We start from the raw sequence: 21658 nt of genomic DNA, 5'->3' as shown, positions 1-21658 counted from the left end.
GGCTGTTGCTAACTTTAGTGATGCTATTGTTACTTGCTTCACATGCAACAAATGCCAGGTAGTGTGTCTTTGTCACTCTCACTTTCAGTCTTGCTCATTTGCGGAGATACACAAATGTCCTCCCTCTGTTGCTCAAACACCAACTGAAAACATGTCATAAATGAAAGATTCAGAATCCAGTGATATTTACAGAAACGCTCCTGATCTCAAAAATGAAAAAGGAATATGAGTTTGAAGTTACTGAAAATAGGAAGCACTTGGCTGTGTCTATAAAGTTTGTTAAAGGTCAGATGGTTCCTGTGGCAAAGATACAGTTTGTCCCTCACCACTTCTGAGACCTCCCACACAATGATCAGCTTGATAACGCACCTAAAATGTTATGACAGCAATATAAAGAATTAGAAGATGTCAACAGGGAGAGGAACAGTGTCTGAAGGAGGGTTACAATACTGTATGCTGCCATATAAATATGGGATACATTATATTTACATTATACATACATTATATTGACTCTCAAGCTTTTATTGTTGTGATTCAAATACATTTAACCATAGCATAAGAAGTACATACACAGAAATCTACCTAAATAATTTCATCAGTAGTGCTTTCCATTATCACGTGTATTTGTTATCACTTTTTAACCAGGATATCAACACCTATTCTTTGCTTCTGTTTTACTGCATTGAGTACATCAGTGTAATAGAATGAATCCAATCGTTACGCAACTGCTCAAGCTATAATGTTATATAATACTGCATCATATTGAAACATGTTTCTATCATTCCCACACATAAATACATGAGTGGTTTGCTTTCCCCCAAAAAATCTCTGTTTAGTGAACATAATGAATTGTTTTCATGTTACCAGTATGTCTCTGAGTTCAGCTGTCCAGGAAATTCCAAATGTACGGAGGTCCCAAGGGATCAATTAGGACTATTTCAAGTCTTGTTTTACAATATTTCCTCACACCGAGTCCTACAAACATTGAAGTTAACAGCTATAAACATGAGCTATTTCACTGAGCTCACACAGGCTTAGCTAAAATACTGAAACAAACTTTTAATTTTATTAGACTAAATAACGCTGAGGAAATAAATATTTCCTAAGAAAGTAGCACACTCTGGTGGATTTATGCAAAACTACAGTCTGTAAACAAGCCACATGTCATAGGGAAAAAGTTAATATTGTAATTTTACAGACACCTTATAAAATGGAAACAGGGATGATTTGTGTTTGTTTCAAGGTTTAAAACTTTTAAATATACTGCTGCTATCTGACAGTCAACAGCTTCCTTGGCACTTCCAGATACAACAACAATCTCCAATTGACATCTGTGTTTTTCCTCTTATACTTTTTAATCATCATTTCCCAGAGTCTACTACATTTTCACAATATACAGGTCATTGGTAAATTGGTCACTGTAAACGGTTCATGGAATAGGATCACCGATTTTGAAAGTAGTCTGACAGCTGGACAAAGAGAAAAATGTGGCTTGTTTTAACCTGTGAGTCAACAGTTCTACATCTTGCTTTTGAACGCCAGCAGCACTAAGCCCCCATTTTACAGCAATGACTGGGTAACCAGCTGTTTTTTGACCCACACTGGGCAGTCAGTATCTATTATTACCCATCCTCTCAACATTTTTCTCTATTGTATCAGTTTCAGTGTTTGAAGTTATGTCCATTTTCTAATCTTTTTTTTTTTTGTGGGAAGCTTTGAGTATCTAATCATTTCTAAGCAAGAACATAAAAAAACATACAACAATAAATTCCATACAAACACCACATCTGGGTGAATTAGATCAAATGTTCCTGCCCTACATGATAATAAATTGGCTGACAAAATACTAATAACAACAACAACAAATAACTAGGGTTAGGGTTAACAACTAACATCTGGTCCTGATAGTGGCGATCCTGGTCCAGGGGATAATGCTGGAATCAGATTTTTCCATATTCTGAGGCACCAACCAACCCATGAGCCGGTTTTTGATCAAAATATTTTAAAGAAACCCAACAGTGATATCACCCCTGACAAACACTGTGGGGGTTAAATAATATTTTAAAGTGTAATTGCATAATGCCAAAGAGGATGTGCTCATTCTGCCCTTAAAAGGGCATATCCAGGAATGTCAAGGGAGCGTTTGTGGGAGTTCCATTCAGTCCACCGGGGGAGTTACGCCGCGTTTTATTACTACCACTATCTTAATACTCATAAATTTCACAATATATTTACAGATATAACTTAGTAAACTGTTTTCATTGTTATATTAAAGACAAAAACAAAAAAGTATTTGCGTTGCTTTTTAAACGATTAACAACAGTTTCCTACCACCCCCCTGTATTTTTCTAAATTGGTCTGCTCTGATATTCTACAAGGTACCCGACATTATATTGCGGAAGTGAAGGGCGGTGGTTGAGAAGAACAGCAGCACCGGGTTTAGCTGACGAGTCAGGTAAGACTGTTATTTTTTATGCTTATTGTTATGTATCACAATAGCATGAGGAGTTATAATTCAGTCACCGGCCACATTGGTGCAGTATATGTGACTAAAGAACTGTGTTTTTGGTCACTTTGGGTGTTCCGTTAATACCGTTGACAACACAGCTAGCTGTTAGCGGCGCGGCTAGCTCTTCGGTGGCTAACGCAGAGGTCGGGAGTTAGCTGCAAAGAAGCAGATATTTTAAAGGACTTTTAAAGTTCCCCGCAGGAATATGTCTGCTCAAATATACATGTTAAGCTGTTTTAAAGTGAGCTGCACTTCATCATTGTATGCGCCCATCCTCTAAATGTGGCTCAAACTAGGCCGCAAACCATCAACTGTGTACGTACTTTACATCGAGCCATAATGTTTGAAGTTTTTAGGATGAGTTTATTTTCTTTAACAGATAAAAGTTTGTGTGGACAGCAGAGTACACAATACAGTCACACCAAATGCCATTTTATTTTAATGCCCGCAATTATTGAAGGTTTTCATTAGATTCATTTGCGACCATTTTCTGGATTGAACGGTTTTTTTTTTTTTTTTTTTGGGATATAAGTTGAACATTGAAACTGCTTGTTGTCTTATAATTTATTTGTTTGTGTTCAACTAAATGACCACGTTTATTTTCTCTCTAATGACTAACTGTTTCAGCTCTAAGCAGAATCATTAGCTCTGAACTCATAACATAAAAAAAGTGCCATCACTTGTCATCTTGGATGTCATAACTGGTTCAGTTTAATTGGGATAATATGATATTTTTGGGTTTTCCCTGTTGGGTGAACAACAGTTATTTGAAAGCATAGTTTTTGGGTTGTGGGAACTTGAGAGCCAGTTTACATACTGAATGGTTAGCTCTTAAAAATAATTGATAGATCAACATTGATAAGTTGCAGCCATAACTCAAAGGATATTTCTTTGACATTCAAGCTGATTGAGTCCCTTTTCCATTAGTGCCATGCAGCTAAAACATGGGAGCCTGTCTACATAAAGTTGCGGCTGTTGGACAGTTCAAGTCTCCATTCAAGATATTACCTGATAAGGGCATCTATCCTCACATCAGTAATTTTCCTGTCCTCTGTGAAGGCAGTGAGCTGATCAACCTAGAAAGATGAGGAACATTGCCATTTATAGCTCAGTGAAGGACACCACACCAGGGATTCACTGCCAGAGAATTAAAATACTCTGCCACTGAGTTGTGGGCATGAATTACAAAATCTTATTTTGAGTAACAGCATGATCCACTTTACCTTTGATACGGTTGTCGTCCTGTCTGTCATGGATATTTTCAACTTCAGACTGTCAGTCTTATATTTTGTAATTTTTTACTGCACTTTAGGCTCAAATTTGTTCTTATCAAAACAGGACAGCAACTACTTGTTTTCTAACTTGATACATTATTTGTTTATTTAATATCAACATTTCCTGAAAAAAATTATGTCATGGCTTTCTGCTTTTTTTTTAGTCCAACTAATACTGTTAGAACTATAAGTGAATAATTTTTTTTTTTGTCACATAGGGCAAACCAAACAGTCAAAATGTCTAGCAAAAGGGCTAAGGGAAAGACCACAAAGAAGCGCCCTCAGCGCGCTACCTCCAATGTCTTCGCCATGTTTGACCAGTCTCAGATTCAGGAGTTCAAGGAGGCCTTTAACATGATTGATCAGAACCGAGATGGGTTTGTGGACAAAGAGGACCTTCATGACATGCTGGCCTCACTGGGTAAGGATGAGTCGGATCACAATTGTTTCAGTGTGTAGCTTTTGGCAGGTCTGCACGGGCAACATTTACTGTTTGAAAACCGTTTTTCCATCCAAATGCATTTAAAATTTCAGCATCTGTTAATGTTTCCTGCACTCAAAACCACCAATGCAGTTAAGCCTTTAGATTTAATTTTAATGCACTGCACGTTTCATTATACAGGTAAAAATCCAACTGATGAGTACCTGGAGGCCATGATGAATGAAGCTCCAGGGCCCATTAACTTCACCATGTTCCTCACAATGTTCGGAGAGAAACTTAATGGCACAGACCCAGAGGATGTGATCCGAAATGCATTTGCTTGCTTCGATGAAGAGGGGACAGGTAAACCCACATTTTCTTTTTGTATTTTTTCCTTTTCTCATACCATTTGTTATTCACCCTTATGTAAAACACTTTGAATTGCAGTTATGTTTAAAAGGTATTAGACAAACTTGCCTTGTCTTGCCTGACACAGTCCAGTTGCATCAAGACCAAATCATTGAGGCAAAAATGAATTCCTAAAGAGATAGCTAACGATTCGGATTCCCTTAACTAATCTGGCTGTCTTCCTCTTCAGGCTTCATCCAGGAAGATTACCTCAGGGAGTTGCTCACAACAATGGGTGATCGGTTTACAGACGAAGAGGTGGATGAGCTCTTCAGAGAGGCCCCAATTGACAAGAAAAGTAACTTCAACTACGTGGAGTTCACACGCATCCTAAAGCATGGTGCCAAGGATAAGGATGATTAAAGAGCCTGACCAGCATATTCCTCTTCTTTACCCTCTTCGCCTCTTTCTCGGCTAGATCACCGTGCTGCATGTCTCAACCCTAGTATAAAACCCATTTTAAGCAAACCAAAGCAATAACTATCCACTCTGTTTATTGTCAACTTCCTGTATTGCCAATACACATCTGAGAAGACAAAATTCTAGTAGGTTGTGATTTTTGTTTTTTTGTGTGATTTTTGTTTTTTTTTTTGTTTTGTTTTGTTTTTGTTTTTTGTGTGGGTTTTTTTTTTTTTTGTTTTGTTTTTGGTTTTCTATGTAAAGATGTGAAATGGCAGTATCTTGGAAGCTCTAAGGGATAAATCTTTTGCAATTCATGTGATCGGGTTTAGCTGAATTTTTACCATTTTATAATGTAAACTTTTTAAATAAAGCCCTCTATCAAGTTGTATTTTGATGATTGTTTCCCTTCCATAAAGGACAACTCAAAATGTGGTGTTCTCTTTATTGTTCTTGGAATTTATTTAAAAACTTGTGCACCTCTTTGCTGCTCAAGTCTTGACAAGTCTCCTCTAAATTCACTGAGCGTGTGCAGACTAGCATTATCAGAATTCTTTCTGTAAAAGGGCAAGTTGACTGAAGCACAACCTACACTGAAAACTGCTGCAGATTCAAATTGAGCCTTTCAAATGGAATAGGGAGATGTAGTATGAGGTGATTAGTCAATTTTGTCATACTGGGAATAATCTAATGTAATAAAAATCATTAAACAAGCACGTGAGGATATAGTCATCAGGTAAGCAGCTGATGATTGCATCAGGTTCCACTGAATCAACAGCAGTGCCAGAACTTACTACTACTGAATGTCAAACTAAAATTACTTTCCAACTAACGTGAGTAAAGGCAACATTCTACCACATATCCACATTATTTTTAAATGTTGGAACATTTATGATTACACATTTCAGTCAGAAATGTAGATGATCATCAGAATCAGAAATACTTAATTGATCCCAGAGAGAAAATTTAGTTGCAGATGCTCCTATTCAAACGTCTTTGTAGGAATGTATAAAATATATCAAAGTTTAAACATAAGTACTAATATAAAATATATCTAAACACTAAAATATAAATGTACATTTCGTTCTTGTATCTACGAAAGTGATTAAACATTTGAATATAGAATATTGCATATTATTAAGAGTCCATAGTAAACCAATTGGCTCAGTGTCTGCCGGTCGGAGTGAGGATTTGTACAGCCTGATAGCCACAGGCAGGAATAATTTCATTACATTTTCAACAAACTTCCATGTCTCTATTATTAAAAGTGACCCATTGTAAGGAAACCCACCGGACCTTTTGAAACGGAGTTTGTTGAAGTTGTTTTTGTATTAGAAGAGAAATATTCCACGGCGCTGCATTCCAGTTCTGTTGGAAATATGAGAATAACAACAGAAAGCATACACAAGTAAATGCATATATTAATATATCGGTGATCTATATCTATATCAACTGATCGAACTGAACTTACATGAACATATAAGGAGACAAAAAAAACCTACCGATCTGGCACATGGGTAGTAGTTTCGGGACTGTTTGATTTTTAGTCGGAACAGTAGCAAACTTCCAAAACTGCTACCGATTGGACATTTACGAGGTTCTGTGAACGCCGCACGCTTCTTGCGGAAACACGTTGGGGCAGCATCGTCTCTGCGACTCTTTCCCACCGCCGGTAATGTCCAGGTTTTAACATTATCAGGTCAGTGTTGTTATTTGTAATTTATTCATCAACCCGGGATTAAGTTCTGGGCCTCAGCAACACAAATAATCAGGAGAAAAGTTCTGTGTTTTTTATGTTAGCGAAGAAGATAGCAGCTAAGTAGCTAACATTAGCTAATGGCTGCTTCAAGGTGGGTTAGCTAACAGCGGAGTAAGGAAGCTCAGGAGGGTCATCAGTACTAACAATCTGAGTTTGGTTCTGTCATTTACTGAAACCATAAGCCATTTTTTGTTATTCTTTCTCTTAGTTTGTGAATTAGCTGGGTCTGTGCGGTCCCGGATCAGGGGTCATGGCGCTAAAGCTGATCCAGAGGTATCCGCTGCTGTGGCGGTTCGGGATTCAGCGTCATCCCCCTGTTGGACCCGTCTGCTCGGTGACCAGACCTCAGAGGACCGGCAGTGTGTCGTGTGTAGCCTGCCTGAACACCGGAGCAGGGCGGTGCATCCGGAGACAGGGCTGTAAGAAGCTGCAGCTGGACTTTGGGTTTAGGAGGTTGACCACTGTCGTCAGGGAGCCGGTCTTTCTCGCCAGCACCTCAGTTGGACTGCACAGAGATTCATTTCCCCGGTTCCGTCTGACCCAACTGCACCGACCCACCGATGCAGAGGAGCAAGCCTTCCAGCAGCGTCTAGAGAGCTGCTCTTCGTCCCGCAAGGTCTTCAGACTGCTGCGGTCTGTGGAGATCCTGTCTGACTGCATGGCTGCAGCAGCGCTTCACCGTGTGGCAGACCTGGAGCAGGATGGGCAGTCTCTGAAGGACCCCACAGTGCTGGAGAAGGACACCATCAGGGCCCTGTGCTACCAGCTGGAGCAGGATTCTGGACGCCTGACGGATGCTGGGCTGGTATCAGCTCTCTTGGCCTGCACGCGCCTCTTTTTGGATCCCTGGAGCACTCTGATGGTGCGGCTGGTGTCTGAGAGTCAGGAGAGGCTGGACAGGGGGCAGATGACTGTAGGGCAGCTGTGTACCTTAGGCCAGGCAATGCTGGCCATTGAGGGTCCTCGCTGTGCCATTCTGGAGCAGGTGATGGAGGACATTAAGAATCAGGAGCCTGCCCAGTGGAGCCTCTCAGATCTCATTGCTGTATACAAGTTACTCCAAGGGGGCATTAGTGAAGGTGGAAAATACAGAGACTTGCTGAATGCCATGCACACCCACGCTTTGACAGTCACTTCCCATATGGACTCCGCAGCTGTCAGCGTGCTGCTCAGTGCTCTTGTGACATTAAAACAGACCCAGGCCATGCCTCTAGTGATTAGTCTGTGTAAGCAGGCTGTGCGACATGTACCTCACTTCACAGATGAGGAGCTCACTCTAGTTGTTGGGGCGCTAATCTACTTCGGCCACAGCGATAACTACCTCGTACGGGAATTAGAAAAATATGTTCCTACAATGGCATTCACATCCAAGCCAGAAACAGTCACCAAAGTGATGCAGTTCTTTAGTCGGAGGAACATCCTGTCCCCAGCTGTGTTTAATGCTGTTGCTGAGAGCTTTGTGTACCGAGCAGATGATTACAACACGAGTCAGGTGGCCCGGCAGATCATGGCTTTTGGGAAGCTGGGATACCTCCCACCAAATTCAGTAGATGTCTTCAGGAAAGTTGAAACCATCCTGCATACGCGCTTTTTACACTTCCAACCTCGAACTCTGCTCAACCTGCTCCACTCCTGCATCCTGGTGGAGAGGTTCCCTGTTAATTTTGCCTCCAAAGTCTTCAGCAGTTACTTCCTCCAGCAACTGCAAGGTAAAACATCCAGTCACACAGCTGCAACGTGTATGAATGTGCCATGAACACATGATGAAAGTTAAAAATTATTGTCCCGTGTTGATGTTTCTGAATTTGTTTTTGTGTCTATGTTCTACAGAGCAGGACAAAGGGATGGATCGGCTAGTCCTGGCACAACTGACTCAGCTGTACATGACTCTCAAGTTGGAGTGTCCTTTCTATGAGGTAGATTATATACGACTGTGTCAAGGGTTATGTTTGTTAAAGATGAGAATGTCAAAGCAATAACTGGTAATGACAAACCTGAATACACACCCTGTGATTGAACATTCCCTCAGTATGTGAGGTTCACATCCTCCCAGTTATGTGATAAAACCTGCCCTTGACTTGTTACCTCAGGCCTTTGACACCTCTTTTTATTCAAATGAATCTAAAAGGCCAGCTCATAAAATACTTTTGATTTCCAAATTAAGACATGTTGCTGAGAACTTAATTGACCCAAAAAAACCATGATAAAGTTTCATCCATCCAGCCATCCTATATTAATTAATTAATGCACAGCCCCCAGTGATTCATCAGATTCCAATTTTTATGTTTGATAGCACAAAAAAATTGAATTTGGTAAAAGGCAATCTCATTCTCATTTTTTGTTTATCATGTTTTAATATCAGGGTCCCAAGCTGCTTCCAAAGTACCACGTCAAGTCTTTCCTCATGCCTGGGCGTTCCCTGGAGACGCCCGTGGACACGCATCTGTACAACTCTGTAAAAAACGGACTGATTCATTTGCTTGGGGCTCGTTCATACTTTGGATCCAAAGTTCTGACGCCATACTGCTACACGCTTGGTAAGAGACACAACAGCTGTCTGCCTCCTAAAGGTTTCCTTCAGTTCGGTACGCAGCGCTGAACATTTTTCTGTTCTGTAGATGTGGAGATAAAACTTGATGAAGAAGGATATGTGCTGCCTGCCAGTTACAATGATGACGTGTACAAAAGGTAAATGACTCTGTATTCTATAATATTATTTACAAATTGAGATGTTTAGATATGAAATCCTTCTGAAGTTCGTCTTTGTGGGTTGATGTGTGATTACAGAATTGCTCTGTGTATTGACGGATCAAAGAGGTTCACTACAAACATGAGACAACTGCTTGGAAAAGAGGCCATTAAGCAGCGACATCTGAGGCTTCTGGGATATGAAGTTGTTCAGGTTAGACCCCCACATTTCACTCTAATGCTAACCAGCGTCATTAGATTGTCATGCCAGATTTTGATTTGTTAGAGCTGTATTATCTGTTCTTAAATGTCTTTTTGTTAATTTGATGTTAATGCAACTGATTTTTTTTCTTATAGAAAAATTAAATCGAGATTTTGTTTCCCTCTCTAGATTCCTTACTATGAATTTGAAGAATTGAAGGACATGACCAGCATGGTGGAGTACCTGCACCAAAAAATCTTCCCTCACACTTACAGGCTGAGCTGGTGAAGACACATGACTTCAGGTGTTTTTGAGCTTTTTCTCCCTCACCAGTAAATGACTATTTATTTTTGATGATCATCTTTTTCCAAATGAATGTTTTAAGTTATTGAGATTTCACCTCCACATTTTATAACTTTACAACAAAGAGACTTTTGTATATTGTATGTATATGATCCATTTTGAATGACTTCATTGTATCACATCAAAGGAAGTATTGTTTGAAAAATATAATTTATTTTGTTCTTAGCAACAAAATGCTGCAGAAACTGTACAAAGTTGAGAGAGTCCAAATTTCAACAGTTCTCTTCAAGAAAATCTGAAATTCGTAGAATAATCAATGTTTTAATTAAGAAAGCTGATTTTAAGTGATAGTCTCCATACATTGGATAGACGATGCTTTGGTTTTTCATGTTACCGTCAAAAGGCCGGGAGTGTAATTTGGATAAATACAAAAAAGCTATGATACATGTAAAACTAGACAGCCTTCGGATGATTTCTTTATGTAGCAGGGATCTGAGGAAGGCCAAATTCATCCACCAGAACTCCATCCTGAAAAACACAAGAAATACGCTCATAAAATCAAGCTGTTGTAAACTAAGTTCCAATAAAACTAACATCAAATATAAGTACCCTGTTGGTGGACTTATCGCCAGGCAGACCCTCTGGAATGGAAGGAGCGGTGGCGGCATCATCCAGGTAAGAGCTGTCGTCATCCATCAGGAGCTCGTCACCCAAAGCATCAAGCTCTGAGAACATGAAAGTTGAAATTATCCAGTAATTACTATCACTGTAACTTTCACAGTCTGTCATTTTAAATAAAAAATGTTTTCCTGACCTGCTTCCAAGTCGTCTTCATCGATGTCTGGCGTGCCGTAGCTTCTGCCCAGCGCTTCCTGGATGTCGCTGGCATCCTCCATCATGTCCTCCAGTTGGTCTTGAAGGTTCTGGACATAACAGATAATACGTTTCTCTTTCAGTCATCTGCTCTATTAGAGATTACACAAAGACTTATATTGTTCTGAAAGCTGAACAAATGAAAGCTTCACACACTCCCAAACTCACAGCTGAAACATCTATTCCCTATCTAAACAGCAAATGAAATGCCCTGTCTTCAACATCAGACAATGTGTGGTACCTTTTTTCTGGGAATGTCTTCTGTCCATCAATATTTTAAAACACATGGAAACAAATCCTATTATCATTAAATACAATTATTTACCACAAAGCTGTCTCCACTATGCTCCCCTCATTACTAAGAATCACATCCTGTTATTATAAACCCAATGCCATAAGCAAATACCTCAATTTGATCAATCTTCACGTTCTTGTATGCTTTCTTCATGTCCTTGAGTCCACCTTTCATGGCATCAACCTAAAAAGAAAAACCAATGTTAGCAAGGAACACCTTTTCCCAGTGGTTAGTTTCCTGGATTTAAAAATCATCTCTCTTACTGTGGTTTTAGTGTCCTTAAGGGTCTGGATAGTGTAGTTTGTTTGTTCCATATTAAATGACTGCTGCATAAGGTTATCTCTCTGGCCCTCATACCTGGAGGACACAGAACAATGTCAGTCTCACACACACACAATCATATTAAACTGAACATTACAGTGTATTTTAAATGGTTTACAAATAAAAGCACAGAGGTTTGCTTACATCCGTTTCTGCTTCAGAACTCTCATTGCCTTTTGCTTGACCATGTTCTAATAGAAAAAAACAAAACAAAACATGAGAATCCTGAATAAATAATACAGATCAATAAATCCTGTGGAACATATGCAAGCATGTGATGAGGTGCCTGGGCGGTGTCTCATTACTTATTTATTTAACCAAGTACACAGTGGCAAACACTGTTGTAATCAGTTTTCTTCTTCATTAGACTTTGTTTAGAAAACCAAAGATTTCTTGCAGTAAGGTATTGGGAGGGAACATCTAATATTAACAAAGTTGGAATACTGTATGGTTCATTAATGCAAAGGTCTGTAGTCACCTCTGCAATTAACAGCTTAAAAGACAAGAACTCAGATTGGATTGTTCCATTTTTCTTTTGGAAACTTACACCAACACACATACAGAAACCCAGAAAATTTCAGAAAATGAAGAGAAAGGTTTTCAAATGCTTCCTGAACTAGAGTAACGTTTGGTTCTGGCTCAGAGCAGAGACACTTGTTTTTACCGCAGCTTTGGACAGGAGATCTCACCTTTGAAGGGCCATCTCTCATTTTTTTCATCTGATCTTTGTATTTGACAAGCTCGGCATCTAGTCTGGCAATCTTCTTGTCAATGGACTCTGCCCGAGAATCAACCTTAAAGTAGGAAACAGACCACAATGACTTTTATAAGTTTGTAAGCACAGTAAGATTTATTATAATTCACTACCAGTCAATGCAACACTTCAACTTCTTCTTAACTCACCTCCAGCAAGCTAAAAATATCTCTGGCCTGAAACATTACCTGTTCAACAGGTTCCTGTCAGCTCTTTCACTGAGACCAGCTGGATTTTAGCTGCATGGCTGTGACATGGCTCAAATACCAAGTCAAAGTCTTCTCATGCTGATTGTTTCAGATAACAAGCTAAAACCCCGACTGGCTTTGTCGATACATTGTGTTAAGTGAGTTTTTAGTGCTGACAAGCGTGTTTACGGAGACAACAAAGTGTGGTGAAGTAAAGCAAAGCCAGGCCTGTTAGCTGGCCGAGCCGAGCGAGAGTCCATCTTTGTTTACTTACTTTGCTCAACATAACGACAGAAAACTTGCTTTGATATCAAACTTACGTTTCCTATGCAGTCCGTCAGGTTCGGCGGGGGGCCTTTGGGCTTTCCTCTGCCAAATATACGGTTCATTTTGTCGAAATGAAGGCTTTAACTGAGGGAGAAAGCTGCTGTGCTCGGCGTCGCTGCCCGACTGAGGGAAAACACCCGGAAGTGACCTGGTGACGTCACATGGGTCATGTGATCAGCCACCTCGCCCTCCGGCCTGCTCTGTTTACTTTGTTGAATTTACTCTTTTTAAAGAGTAAATTTTAAACATTTTGAGACATTTTAAACCGATTATTTGCTTCAATATTTGTTTGAGTTTTTATCTTTTATTGGTTTTCCTCCTCTTACTCTCACTTACTTTGAGGCCTTCTCGTTTTTTATTAACTTACTGTATTGTTGCCCAAATCTAATAAATTCAAAGAGATTTAAAAATGCTCCAAAATCAAGCTAAACAAGGCGACTGAGGTGCACCAAGTTTCTGTTACGATGAAAATTCACACTATTAAAAGTGATTTAAAAAAAACTATTAGAGGATTAATTTAGCTCCACACAATAAACAAAATTTCAAGCTGTCAGGTTTGCTGATGAGAAGCTTGTGTTTTCTGTCTTTAACCAGAACATATATATTTTTTTATTTAGTAATGCCACCATCTGTCCTCTGGATGGGGCTGCTGGCAAACACTAAAAAACTAAATGTGAACCTGCAGAACAATCCAGGTTCCTGCAAGAATTTATCCGTGGAAGTGACGATAAAACAAAAGCTGCTTCTTCTCCTATCACACCGTGTTTTAGACGAGCCACTGTGAGATGCATGAGATGAGCTTTCTTTTAAAATTAGACATGCAGAGGTAATAATGCAGGGCAAAGGCAAACTGACATTTCTGAGTATTTTATTTGAATTATTCAATTCAAATTGACAACAAGATGAGCTTCTCGCTGTAAGAGAAGAGAATCAATGCGGATTTGTTAAACTGGCTTTAATGTTAAGCACTTAGCAGGATGTTTCAATCAATAAATGTCCAGTTCAGTTCAGGGTGGATGAAGCCAATTTAAAGTAGCACGTTTAACAAGCAAAGGCAAAGACCACACATAATGTCTTTGTCATAGTGAGGTTTCTGAAGTATACTCTTTTACTTTTTATGTTAAGTAACATAAAGCTCTTTAAAACGTTGCTTTTTGCAGCTATACATGAGAATTATTAGTAGTTTAAAAAAAGATTTATTTCACAGCTCTGGTTCAGCGTACGAGTTTCCTAAATACAAGCTGAAGTTCTTTAATGAGACAGAAGATTTTATACAATGATGAATAATCACTATCTTTATATGATAGAGTATTTGTTTTTTCAGAACATTCAAAATGGCACCCAGTCCGTCGAGCATACAGGTTGCTGATGTTGCATTTGCCATCATAGCAATGATCACTGACATGCTACAGTTGCAGTATTTTTCAGCGATGTCTGTGCAATGATTTTCTTTTGTAATTTATACAAAACAAGGTATAGTACACATACTTCATACTGTACATTTGGGAGAAGGTAGCATATTAAACCATGTGCACAGCAGCTAAGTTTTCAGATAGAATATTTCTCTACAATAATAGCATGAATATTGTGATAACGCTACGTATCGCGGTAAAAGACATACACTGCACATGTGATTGAACTACACACCATAAATTTAAGGATTTATTAATCTGGACACAACTCCAGAGTCAAAGCTGATAGAGAGCCCTCTGTCAAATTTTAAATGCACATTGCACATCCAGGATTTACCCTTTGAAACATTCCTCATCAACCGTCTTGCTTCAAAGCAACCATGAGTTGCTTTTTCTTTATCCTCAATCGCTTGAAAGTCCAACATGAGTGAGTCAAGCACAGTTCAAACTCTCTACAGAGGTGAACAGTCTTTTCCACACGTCTACTGTCACTGATTTATGCAACTTCCTCTGAGTTGTGTTAATAACATTTTATTTCTGTGCTGTCTGACTTGTTCAGTATATAATTTTCCACTGCTACAAACGTGTGATCCTGGACTGAAGGCACATTTGGCAATAGAAAAAAAATGTGCAATGAAATGACTCAAAGGATACCAAAGCACTTCTGAAGCAATTCCAAAAAATAAAAACACCTAAACACAGATGAAATATATATATGTATAACTTGGCCTGTTTGTGTAACTAATTCTAGTAACAATTAACTAATTTTTCTTTTAAATAATCAGCAATCCTGATAAACCTCCATTATATTCTGATTATGTCTTATGCAATATGTTTGGCACATGCAACACTTTGCTGTCAGCTGACTAAACAGTTAATCATCTTGTCCTCTTATCGCTCGTTGAGTTCAAATAGACACTGTTAAAAAAAAAAACTTTTTCAACAAAACGTTCACATCAAAATCCAAATTGAAATAATAAATATACAACCTTTATGACAACTGCATTAAGAAAATAATTAAGTTGAAGAGGTAAAAGCTACAGCAGAGAGGAGGAGGATGAATTTATGGCCATTCAGTGGATTTGTGTTTTTTAACTTCTCATTTGGCTGCTAAAATGAAATCACATCAATGTTGTCACAGTTTAAACGTCAACAGACATTCAAATAAATCCAGTCAACTTTCGCAATGTCAAAATTGCAGTCTACATTGTTGAGGTGATGTGGGTTAAGCCCAGGTCACGTGAGTCTTCCTTTTCAATGTGGGAAATTGAAGACAGTTCCACTGCTAGTCACGCTGGTTTACTCGTCCCGTCTGGGTTCTCCAGGGGGACGGTGGCCTCTCGCACGGTGCCGGGGCCCTTTTTGCTCCCTGACACCTTTTCTCTTTTCAGTTTGGCCGTGAGGCAGAAATCCTTGAAGCACCGTTTGAAATTCTCATCCAGAAAGGCGTAAAGCACAGGGTTGAGGCTGCTGTTGGTGTAGCCCAAAGCCACACAGAAGAAGTAGGCAGCCATGATGGCGGTGGTTTCAGGCACGCTCACCAGTGCCTTCACCAGGATGAAGATGTGGATGGGCGTCCAGCAGACCACAAACACGGCCACCACAACCACCACGAGCCTGGTGATGCGGCGCAGGTTGCGATCTTTCTCCCGTGAGCCGGACAACATTCGGACACTCTTCAGCCTCAGGACCATCAGGGAGTAGCACACGGTGATGATGAGCACAGGCACGACGAAGGCGAAGACGAACACACATACCTTCATCAGGGTGTCCCAGTAGACGTACGGCTCTGGGAACTGTAAGGCACACTCAGTTATGCCTGCAGGAGGATGAAAATATGAGCTGAGTGATGAAGTGCTTCTGCTTTATCATAAATAAAATTTCACTCTGTGCCTTTCTTTCATCAATTTACCAATCTCTATGGGCCAACTCAGCTGCACTCCAAAGGGGACATTTTGCTCTCAACTCTGCTTTTTGCCAAAATCATCTACATTCAGGAGGTTTAACACATGATGGGTGGCTAATGGAAAGACTGATTGATAGACTGAATAGATGATGTTTCTGCTTTTAAAGCAAAATCAGCACGTGCCTGAACATCATCCCTGATGCCTAGGAAACTTGATAAAAACGTCTAAACTTTATAGTGGCATGGCGAAAGCTCTTCCTCACCACTGTTCGTCTGGGTGCCACCCAGAATGAACGCAGGTATCCCTGCAGCAGACGACAGGAACCAGATGCACACATTGATCATCTTGGCTTTGATCGGCGTGCGAAAGTCCAGCGCTTTCACTGGGTGGCACACGGCCACGTAGCGATCCACGCTCATCATGGTGAGGGTGAAGATACTGGTGAACATGTTGTAGTAGTCGATTGAGATGAAGACCTTGCAAACCACCTCCCCAAAGGGCCAGGTATTCAGAAGGTAGTCCGTGCTCTGGAAGGGCATCGTGGTGGTGACCAGGGCGTCAGCGAGCGCTAGGTTAAAAATGTAAATGTTGGTAGCTGTCTTCATCTTTGTGTACCTGGTGAACATGCAGCATAGGAGAGAGACATGACCAAAGCCAATCATCCATCCAGACCTGCCAGGGCAACCGCACGCTGCTTGTGTGATGAGCCAAGAAGACCCATCCACTGGGCTCATTATGAATCCAACATTGTCCACTGCCTCCTTCAATCACTAAGGCAACTCAAATGTCAGTCAGTGCTTGCGTTATGTTTAATGTTGTCTCAAATGCAACATACAACAGTTGGAACTTTTACTTCTCAAATTCAGACTTTGATTTTTCTTTTTCTATTTTCCATCAATGCAGGACTTTAGACAGAAACAACAGCATTTATCAGCTGAAAACAGTTGATGAAAGATGTTAAGACATAACAAAACTGTGCAGCTGAGAGGGACATTGTTTGCTTATAATATATAAATATATATATACATATACATATATATATATATGCCAGGGGCTTCTGTTAATGCCTTGTGATTCAGCATTTACAATCCAGTCTGTGCTGACTGTATGTAATTGTTTGAGCACCATTTCAGATAATTGTTTACTCTAAATCAACATGAACTTGTTCTCCCTTCAGTTAAATCGTACTCCACGCAGCACAGTGTACAGTAATTTCAGGGGACACGATCAATCATATTTGAGGTAACGGTCATCCGGTGTGAAGCTCCCTGGATGGCATTTCACATCACTACAAAGTGGATTTGCGGCTCTCACACGTCATAAATAACATTCAATGAGCTGCAAGCGAGCCATCGTGTTGATAGAGCACCACTGCTTTCTACTATAATTAATATCATGTCCACCAGCCAGTGCAGCTGATTTACAGTTTATTGTTATTATATTATAAAGGAGGTCTTCAGGGTTATTGGGTTCATAAAATGGGCAACACTGAAGGTTTGGACTCCTCTGAAGGAGCCAGAAATCAGTTCCATTCCTATATTTCTACATACAGTCTGCAACACACATTTAATGCTGAGTCAGAAATGACAGCAGTCATTGCAACCGCTCTAACTCCAGTTTTATCTCTTGGCACTTACCAGCCAAAAGATTCATCACGTCGGGACATTGTTCCTGTCATTTGGGCCTTCATGCATACATTATACAAATACCGTAAATAAACTGTCTGCATAAATAGATATCAGAGAATTTTCTCTTCATCCAAGAACTGAAGGAAGGCAATAAGGAGAACTTAGAAAGGCCAGCTGGCCTGCAGGTCATTATGAGAGGAGGGTTGGTGCCAGCACCTTTTCTGTCTGGACGTCTGCATATTTTTTACAATTCTACATTATTCTACATGTGCCAAAGCAGTTTACTCAGAAATAACATACCTCTCCTCTATCAACAAAGCTGAATCTTTATTTGCAACTCTAAATGGCACGGCTTCTATTTATTAGAAATGTATTAAGTGGTCTCTATTATAAATTATTTATTAATTTTTTTTTTTTGTTGAAAGAAATCTTCTCCTAATGCCTTCAAACTTACCGGACGATCACATACATGACGAGACAGTTGCCCAGCAGTCCGACCACAAAGACCACGGAGTAGACAGCCGTGATGATGGGGATGATGGGGGACATGCCCTCCTGCTCCCAGTCCTCATCCTGGCTCACGTTGCGGCTCTCGTAGTATCCGGACGCCCAGGCTGAGGAATTGAGCGGACAGTCCTCCAGCAGCGTGGACAGGCACTTCGTGTCTTCTTTGACAATTTCAACCGGAGTGCTTTCCATTTCGACACCTAAAAATAAACAAATAAATAAATAAAGTGGAATCAAAGAGTGGAAAATGCTGGGGGAGTCAGGTGACGTCGGTGCGACTGAGCCACAAAACAGTGAAATTCTGCATTTCTTTCCAACAAAAAAATAAAAATAAAATAATGTATGTATGAGCAGGGTAATGGAAAAGACATGAGACGTGCACAAACTTCCTTCTGGCTGAGGAGCTTCGGTCATGCAGACCAGTCGGCGCCGGGCGTTCAGCGGAAAATGCGCACAGTGGACGCCGGAGCAGCGCGGAGCAGCTCGGCAGGTTACTCACCTTCAGTGGCGCTGCCTCTGAGAGCAGAGTGTGTGTTTCTGTTTCTAAAAACGTGTCCTCACGGCTGTCATCAGCTCCGGATTCCTTAACGCCGCCTCGCTGAAGCCCGGAGCTCGTCAAAGTTTGTGGGTGCTGCTGCGCGCTTGGAGAGGAGCAGCCGGCGGCTCTGCGGACAGTCGTGCACACGCACTGATAGAGAGGAGGCGCGCAATCAGACTAGACCACAGCACGCACACACACACACACACACACAAGCTTTCCCCAAATTGTGAGGTGACAGTGCAATGACAGTGACCCAGAAGGCTTCAGAGTAAAGACAGTGAAAGAGAAGATTCTGACTTTAAAAGGAGAGGACTCGTGATTAAAATGACATTTTAACAAAAGATGTACTTGTGTCCATGTTCCAGCAGCTCTCCGGGATCATTAACACAAGGATTCAAAGGTGAGGAAAAACAAGCCGCAGGGTTAGTGAACAAAACACAGCTCATTTCAGGGCTTGTTAAGTGTAGTGGACGGGCATGATGTATGAATACGGTCCAACACAGACAGAAAACACAGGATGACCTATGACCTCGGCCGATGCCGACACACTTCGGTCACGGCTCTCCAGATTTTAGTATCACATGCAATCAGTTGGATGTATCATCTGTTGCTCTTTTTTAAGCACACAGTTTTGTATAACGTTCGAATTAGACAATAATGGGAGCTGAACAAACGTCTATCAAATGACTACTTGGCTAAGAACTACTGTTTTAAACAGTATTGAGCTTGTTTTTCTGATTTATCCCCACATGGCACTGCAGGCTGTTAGGGAACTAAACACTGCGATTGCTGCTGAAATAGGTGAGATGGCAGAGTTGCATAAACCATCTGGCAACAAAATAAACAGATAAAAAAACGCAATAAAACATCAATACAACAAACTAAGAATAGATAACACAAAAAATTACAGCCATTAAAAAGGTCTGCAGGAAAATTGGACCACAGCAGCCTAACTGACCCAAAACACAAGTTTTTTTAAACAAAAGACTGATGTTACACTGTTGTCATTATTAATGGTGACCCACATTACAAAAAGAAATTATTTCTGTAACATTTTGTGTGTAACAGGGGGGAGACTATCTAACATCTGGTTTTAATAAGGTAATCAGAAAAGAGAGAGTATTTAAAGGATCATAAAATGGATTGATTTTAGGATGAACTCGTACAGCAGTGTGGTCTGGAGTAAAGAGAAATCACCAGCCATGTATCAGGTCTCAGGGAAAAACCTCAGCTTCGGCCAGGTACACCACATTTCTCCAGACCTCCTTCAGGCAGCTTGTTCTGCCTCAGTGTGCTCTGCCCTGCTTTGTTTTTTGTTTCTTTCTTTCTTTCTTTTTCTTAATGACCTCTGTAATGGGAAACAAATATCAAACCGACAGAAAGCTATAATTGTTTACTATCAGCTGGTTTTTTTTATTTTATGCCCATGATTTTGCGATGGTAAGAAAACTATGTACGTGTAGGAGCTGTAGATACTGATGTAATTAGCTTTTTTGTTTATTAGTTTTTGTCCTCACTTTTTTAAAAATTCATTATCATTCAATTTTGTCCTCGTATTTATTGCACTGCATTTCTCTGCTCTATAATAAGTGCAAACGCTTCAGTGAACATTCAGGCTGCAGTGACACAGTGATTATAGCAGACCAAAAATAAAAAAAATTTACTTGATGTTTACACTAAATGCTTTAGGGGGTCACTTTGTGTGAATATTCAGGAACAGTGACTTAAAATGGATCACGATGTGAGTCATGGGTGGGCAAAGTGGCCAATCGACGATAGCACAGCTAATGTCTGGGAATATAAAAAGATCTCATTTGTTGAGTCCTCAAGGCACTCGGAAGTCATGGATCTGTGAGTCTTTGTCACTAATTATGGTGACGATAGGGGAAAAAAACCCCAAAGGAAAGTCAGAAGACATTACTGCAGGAAAAGAATAATTTGAACAGATGGCTGCTGCCCCAAACTAAGTAACGAACGAGTTCATTTCCACTCCGTATATCTGCTTCCATTGCATTTCTTTAAAGTCAGGAATTTCTCAAGGTAGCAATCAGGTCAGTCACTTGGAGCTCAAGTTATTCAAAATTAAGATAAAAAAATGTTCATAGACCACCCACCAACCACCCACACTCTGTGAAGTGTGTGAATGATACAACACAAACCATCGACAAACACAAAACTGCACAGATTGCAAATGTTTGTGTGTGCTTTTCATGCAAAGTTTGTGATTGTTTGCGTTTTAACACACACACACACACACACTATGCAATAAATGTTTTCCTGAAACTAGAAGCAGAATTGACTTTTGATAACATCTGTCCCTGCTCATTTAGGAAGAATCAATGTCACAACTCGGTTAAAGTTTGAAACAGTTCATCACTAGTTATGTGACAAACGTGCACAACTTCATTTTGGAGCCACAGTTCCAATTTCACACGAGTCAGCGCTTCATTTGTCTCAGACTGGCTGATTGTATTTTAAGTTGTCAACTCTCTCCTTGATATCTAGCTTCAGGTTCAAAGCTGAAGGTTTACATTCTGACTGAGCTGTCATTTTTTTTTCTCACAGAGCATGCTGGGAAAATGTACAGCCTTGAGTAAAAATGCATCGGTATAAAAACACCGCTAAATAAAGGTAAATATGAAAACAGCCTCTAAGCTGAGAAAAGATACTGTTACATAACATCATTGACTTTGGAAGTAATTCAGTTGTTCGGGATTAATTGTTCATCTTCTGTGTAGAATAAACAGACCGTGTATTGAAGATTATTTGAGTAAAACTTTTACGAGAGTCCACGTGGAGGATATAAATTGAAATTTCATCCTAATGCCAGCTGATTAGAGTTCATCCTCAGGGGAACAGGTGTGTCTGTAAATGTCTGTGATTTCATTTTAAAACACTTTTTCACAAACTCAAGATGATCCTCTGGGAAACCTGAACCAAAG

General features: G+C 40.1%; 4 protein-coding genes across 7 annotated transcripts; 2 read left to right on the top strand and 2 right to left on the bottom strand.

Annotated features, from left to right (window-relative positions):
* Positions 1-2317: 2317 nt before the first annotated feature.
* Positions 2318-5445, top strand: myl12.1 (myosin, light chain 12, genome duplicate 1). Of its 2 annotated transcripts, XM_029528878.1 has the most exons (4): positions 2318-2455; positions 4002-4204; positions 4406-4567; positions 4803-4975. In XM_029528878.1, the coding sequence occupies exons 2-4, from the start codon at positions 4021-4023 to the stop codon at positions 4973-4975; spliced, it is 519 nt and encodes a 172-aa protein (XP_029384738.1). In that variant the 5' UTR covers positions 2318-2455; positions 4002-4020. The 2 variants fall into 2 exon arrangements, with proteins under 2 accessions (XP_029384738.1, XP_029384739.1); XM_029528879.1 differs by lacking the exon at positions 2318-2455 and having other exon boundaries at positions 4021-4204; positions 4803-5445.
* A 1184-nt stretch (positions 5446-6629) lies between these two features.
* fastkd3 (FAST kinase domains 3) lies at positions 6630-10793 on the top strand. Of its 2 annotated transcripts, none has more exons than XM_029529428.1 (7): positions 6630-6710; positions 6979-8479; positions 8601-8686; positions 9133-9307; positions 9389-9458; positions 9558-9672; positions 9850-10793. In XM_029529428.1, the coding sequence occupies exons 2-7, from the start codon at positions 7021-7023 to the stop codon at positions 9946-9948; spliced, it is 2004 nt and encodes a 667-aa protein (XP_029385288.1). In that variant the 5' UTR covers positions 6630-6710; positions 6979-7020; the 3' UTR covers positions 9949-10793. The 2 variants fall into 2 exon arrangements, with proteins under 2 accessions (XP_029385288.1, XP_029385289.1); XM_029529429.1 differs by having other exon boundaries at positions 6642-6683.
* On the bottom strand, positions 10155-12861 carry chmp5b (charged multivesicular body protein 5b). 2 transcript variants are annotated; one of them, XM_029529430.1, is made up of 8 exons: positions 12715-12861; positions 12142-12246; positions 11597-11643; positions 11395-11488; positions 11243-11314; positions 10778-10886; positions 10573-10688; positions 10155-10491 (listed from the first exon to the last, which is right to left on the bottom strand). In XM_029529430.1, exons 1-8 carry the CDS (start codon positions 12781-12783, stop codon positions 10441-10443), a joined length of 663 nt encoding a protein of 220 aa, XP_029385290.1. In that variant the 5' UTR covers positions 12784-12861; the 3' UTR covers positions 10155-10440. The 2 variants fall into 2 exon arrangements, with proteins under 2 accessions (XP_029385290.1, XP_029385291.1); XM_029529431.1 differs by lacking the exon at positions 10573-10688.
* Positions 12862-15168: 2307 nt separating this feature from the next.
* On the bottom strand, positions 15169-18367 carry LOC115060884 (delta-type opioid receptor-like). Its single transcript, XM_029529019.1, has 3 exons — positions 18123-18367; positions 16303-16655; positions 15169-15952 (listed from the first exon to the last, which is right to left on the bottom strand). The coding sequence occupies exons 1-3, from the start codon at positions 18365-18367 to the stop codon at positions 15423-15425; spliced, it is 1128 nt and encodes a 375-aa protein (XP_029384879.1). The 3' UTR covers positions 15169-15422.
* Positions 18368-21658: the final 3291 nt, after the last annotated feature.

This window comes from Echeneis naucrates, chromosome 20, assembly GCF_900963305.1.
Source record: "Echeneis naucrates chromosome 20, fEcheNa1.1, whole genome shotgun sequence".
Taxonomy (NCBI): domain Eukaryota; kingdom Metazoa; phylum Chordata; class Actinopteri; order Carangiformes; family Echeneidae; genus Echeneis; species Echeneis naucrates.
Note: the sequence above shows the minus strand (reverse complement) of the source record. Positions and strands in the feature narration are given on the sequence as shown.

Coding starts and splice junctions, on each gene's coding strand:
- LOC115060884 (XM_029529019.1), bottom strand. CDS start 18,367: ATGGAAAGCACTCCGGTTGAAATTGTCAAAGAAGACACGAAGTGCCTG. Junction 16,656..18,122: donor GTCATGTATGTGATCGTCCG/GTAAGTTTGAAG, acceptor CATGTTCACCAG/GTACACAAAGATGAAGACAG. Junction 15,953..16,302: donor TGGCACCCAGACGAACAGTG/GTGAGGAAGAGC, acceptor ATCCTCCTGCAG/GCATAACTGAGTGTGCCTTA.
- myl12.1 (XM_029528879.1), top strand. CDS start 4,021: ATGTCTAGCAAAAGGGCTAAGGGAAAGACCACAAAGAAGCGCCCTCAG. Junction 4,205..4,405: donor TGACATGCTGGCCTCACTGG/GTAAGGATGAGT, acceptor TTCATTATACAG/GTAAAAATCCAACTGATGAG. Junction 4,568..4,802: donor CTTCGATGAAGAGGGGACAG/GTAAACCCACAT, acceptor CTTCCTCTTCAG/GCTTCATCCAGGAAGATTAC.
- fastkd3 (XM_029529428.1), top strand. CDS start 7,021: ATGGCGCTAAAGCTGATCCAGAGGTATCCGCTGCTGTGGCGGTTCGGG. Junction 8,687..9,132: donor TGGAGTGTCCTTTCTATGAG/GTAGATTATATA, acceptor TTTTAATATCAG/GGTCCCAAGCTGCTTCCAAA. Junction 9,459..9,557: donor AATGATGACGTGTACAAAAG/GTAAATGACTCT, acceptor GTGTGATTACAG/AATTGCTCTGTGTATTGACG.
- chmp5b (XM_029529430.1), bottom strand. CDS start 12,783: ATGAACCGTATATTTGGCAGAGGAAAGCCCAAAGGCCCCCCGCCGAAC. Junction 11,489..11,596: donor GTTCTGAAGCAGAAACGGAT/GTAAGCAAACCT, acceptor TGTGTCCTCCAG/GTATGAGGGCCAGAGAGATA. Junction 11,315..11,394: donor TTAAGGACACTAAAACCACA/GTAAGAGAGATG, acceptor TTTTCTTTTTAG/GTTGATGCCATGAAAGGTGG.